The sequence below is a fragment of the Priapulus caudatus genome, unplaced genomic scaffold, assembly GCF_000485595.1.
Source record: "Priapulus caudatus unplaced genomic scaffold, Priapulus_caudatus-5.0.1 Scaffold925, whole genome shotgun sequence".
NCBI lineage: Eukaryota > Metazoa > Priapulida > Priapulimorpha > Priapulimorphida > Priapulidae > Priapulus > Priapulus caudatus.
In genome coordinates, this window is record NW_014577986.1 from 66,867 (window position 1) to 68,376 (window position 1,510).

The 1,510-nt window shown below is 45.7% G+C and overlaps 1 protein-coding gene across 1 annotated transcript in view; it reads left to right on the plus strand.

Moving 5' to 3' along the window:
- LOC106814432 (neurofibromin-like) overlaps positions 1-1,510 on the plus strand; it is a 69,580-nt gene that overhangs the window by 38,612 nt on the left and 29,458 nt on the right. The window contains 1 exon segment of the mRNA XM_014818749.1: positions 274-373. Within this exon segment, the coding sequence (XP_014674235.1) occupies positions 274-373 (100 nt within the window).

Below are 1,510 nucleotides of genomic sequence, written 5' to 3' on the forward strand. Positions count from 1 at the left end.
TAAACAGTCATGTAGACAGGTAAACAGTTATGTAGACAGGTAAACAGTCATGTAGACAGGTAAACAGTCATGTAGACAGGTAAACAGTCATGTAGACAGGTAAACAGTCATGTAGACAGGTAAACAATCACGTAGACAGGTAAACAATTGCGTAGGTGGTCGCATGGATGGACAGACCTGTGTGAATCGAGACGACGCGTGAGTGATCGTTAGGAGAAGCTGATGCCTCGAAGCTGAAGCTCTTGTCATGGCTTCTTGTCTTCTTTTCCGCAGGTCGTTAACGGAGGAAGGCCGACGTCGGGCAACAGGGGATGTCTCATCATTGCAGAGATGAGCTCAGAGGGGAACCTCGCGACGGGGGCGTACACGAAAGGTGCTGTCTCCTACGCTAGCGAGTATACGCGCTGGGTTGTCTGAATGTCTCTCTGTCTTCTTCTGTTTATCTCTCTGTGTCTGTGTCTCTGTAAATCTATCCCTCTCTCGCTCTTCTCTCTTTCTCGCTCTCTGTCTTTCTTTCTGTCTCTTTCTCTCTTTCTCTCTCTCTTTTTTGTTTTCTATCTCTCTATCTCTTGCTCTCTCTCTCTCTCTCTCTCTCTNCGTCTTCTGCTGTTATACGCTGGTATGTTCACACAGATACACACAGTCGTCTTTACTGTGTGTATCTCTGCTGTTATACGCTGGTATGTTCACACGAGATACACACAGCTATGAGGTAGCTATGTGGTGTCTCTACACACGGGTAAGGGTAACTATGAGGTAGCTATGTGGTGTCTCTACACACGGGTAAGGGTAACTATGAGGTAGCTATGTGGTGTCTCTACACACGGGTAAGGGTAACTATGAGGTAGCTATGTGGTGTCTCTACACACGGGTAAGGGTAACTATGAGGTAGCTATGTGGTGTCTCTACACACGGGTAAGGGTAGTTAGACCATACTTCTAGATGGGTAAGCGGTTATCTGATTATATTGATATATATGTCTCTTAGAATAATATGCAGTAAAAGACTAACTACTGACACTGGCTCTAGTGCGTGAACATACCAGCGTATAACAGGAGAAGACGACTACCCTTACCCGTGTGTAGAGACACCACATAGCTACCTCATAGTTATCCTTAGTGTTGGTAGTATCACCACCTACCCACCTTTAGTGTTGGTAGAGTCACCACCTAGCTACCCTTAGTATTGGCAATGTTACCAATTAGCTACCATTAGTGTTGGTAGTGTCACCACCTAGCTACCATTAGTGTTGGTAGAGTCACCACCTAGTTACCATTAGTGTTGGTAGAGTCACCACCTAGCTACCATTAGTGTTGGTAGTGTCACCACCTAGCTACCATTAGTGTTGGTAGTGTCACCACCTAGCTACATTAGTGTTGGTAGTGTCACCACCTAGCTACCATTAGTGTTGGTAGTGTCACCACCTAGCTACCATTAGTGTTGGTAGTGTCACCACCTAGCTACCATTAGTGTTGGTAGTGTCACCACATAGCTACTATTAGTGCTGGTA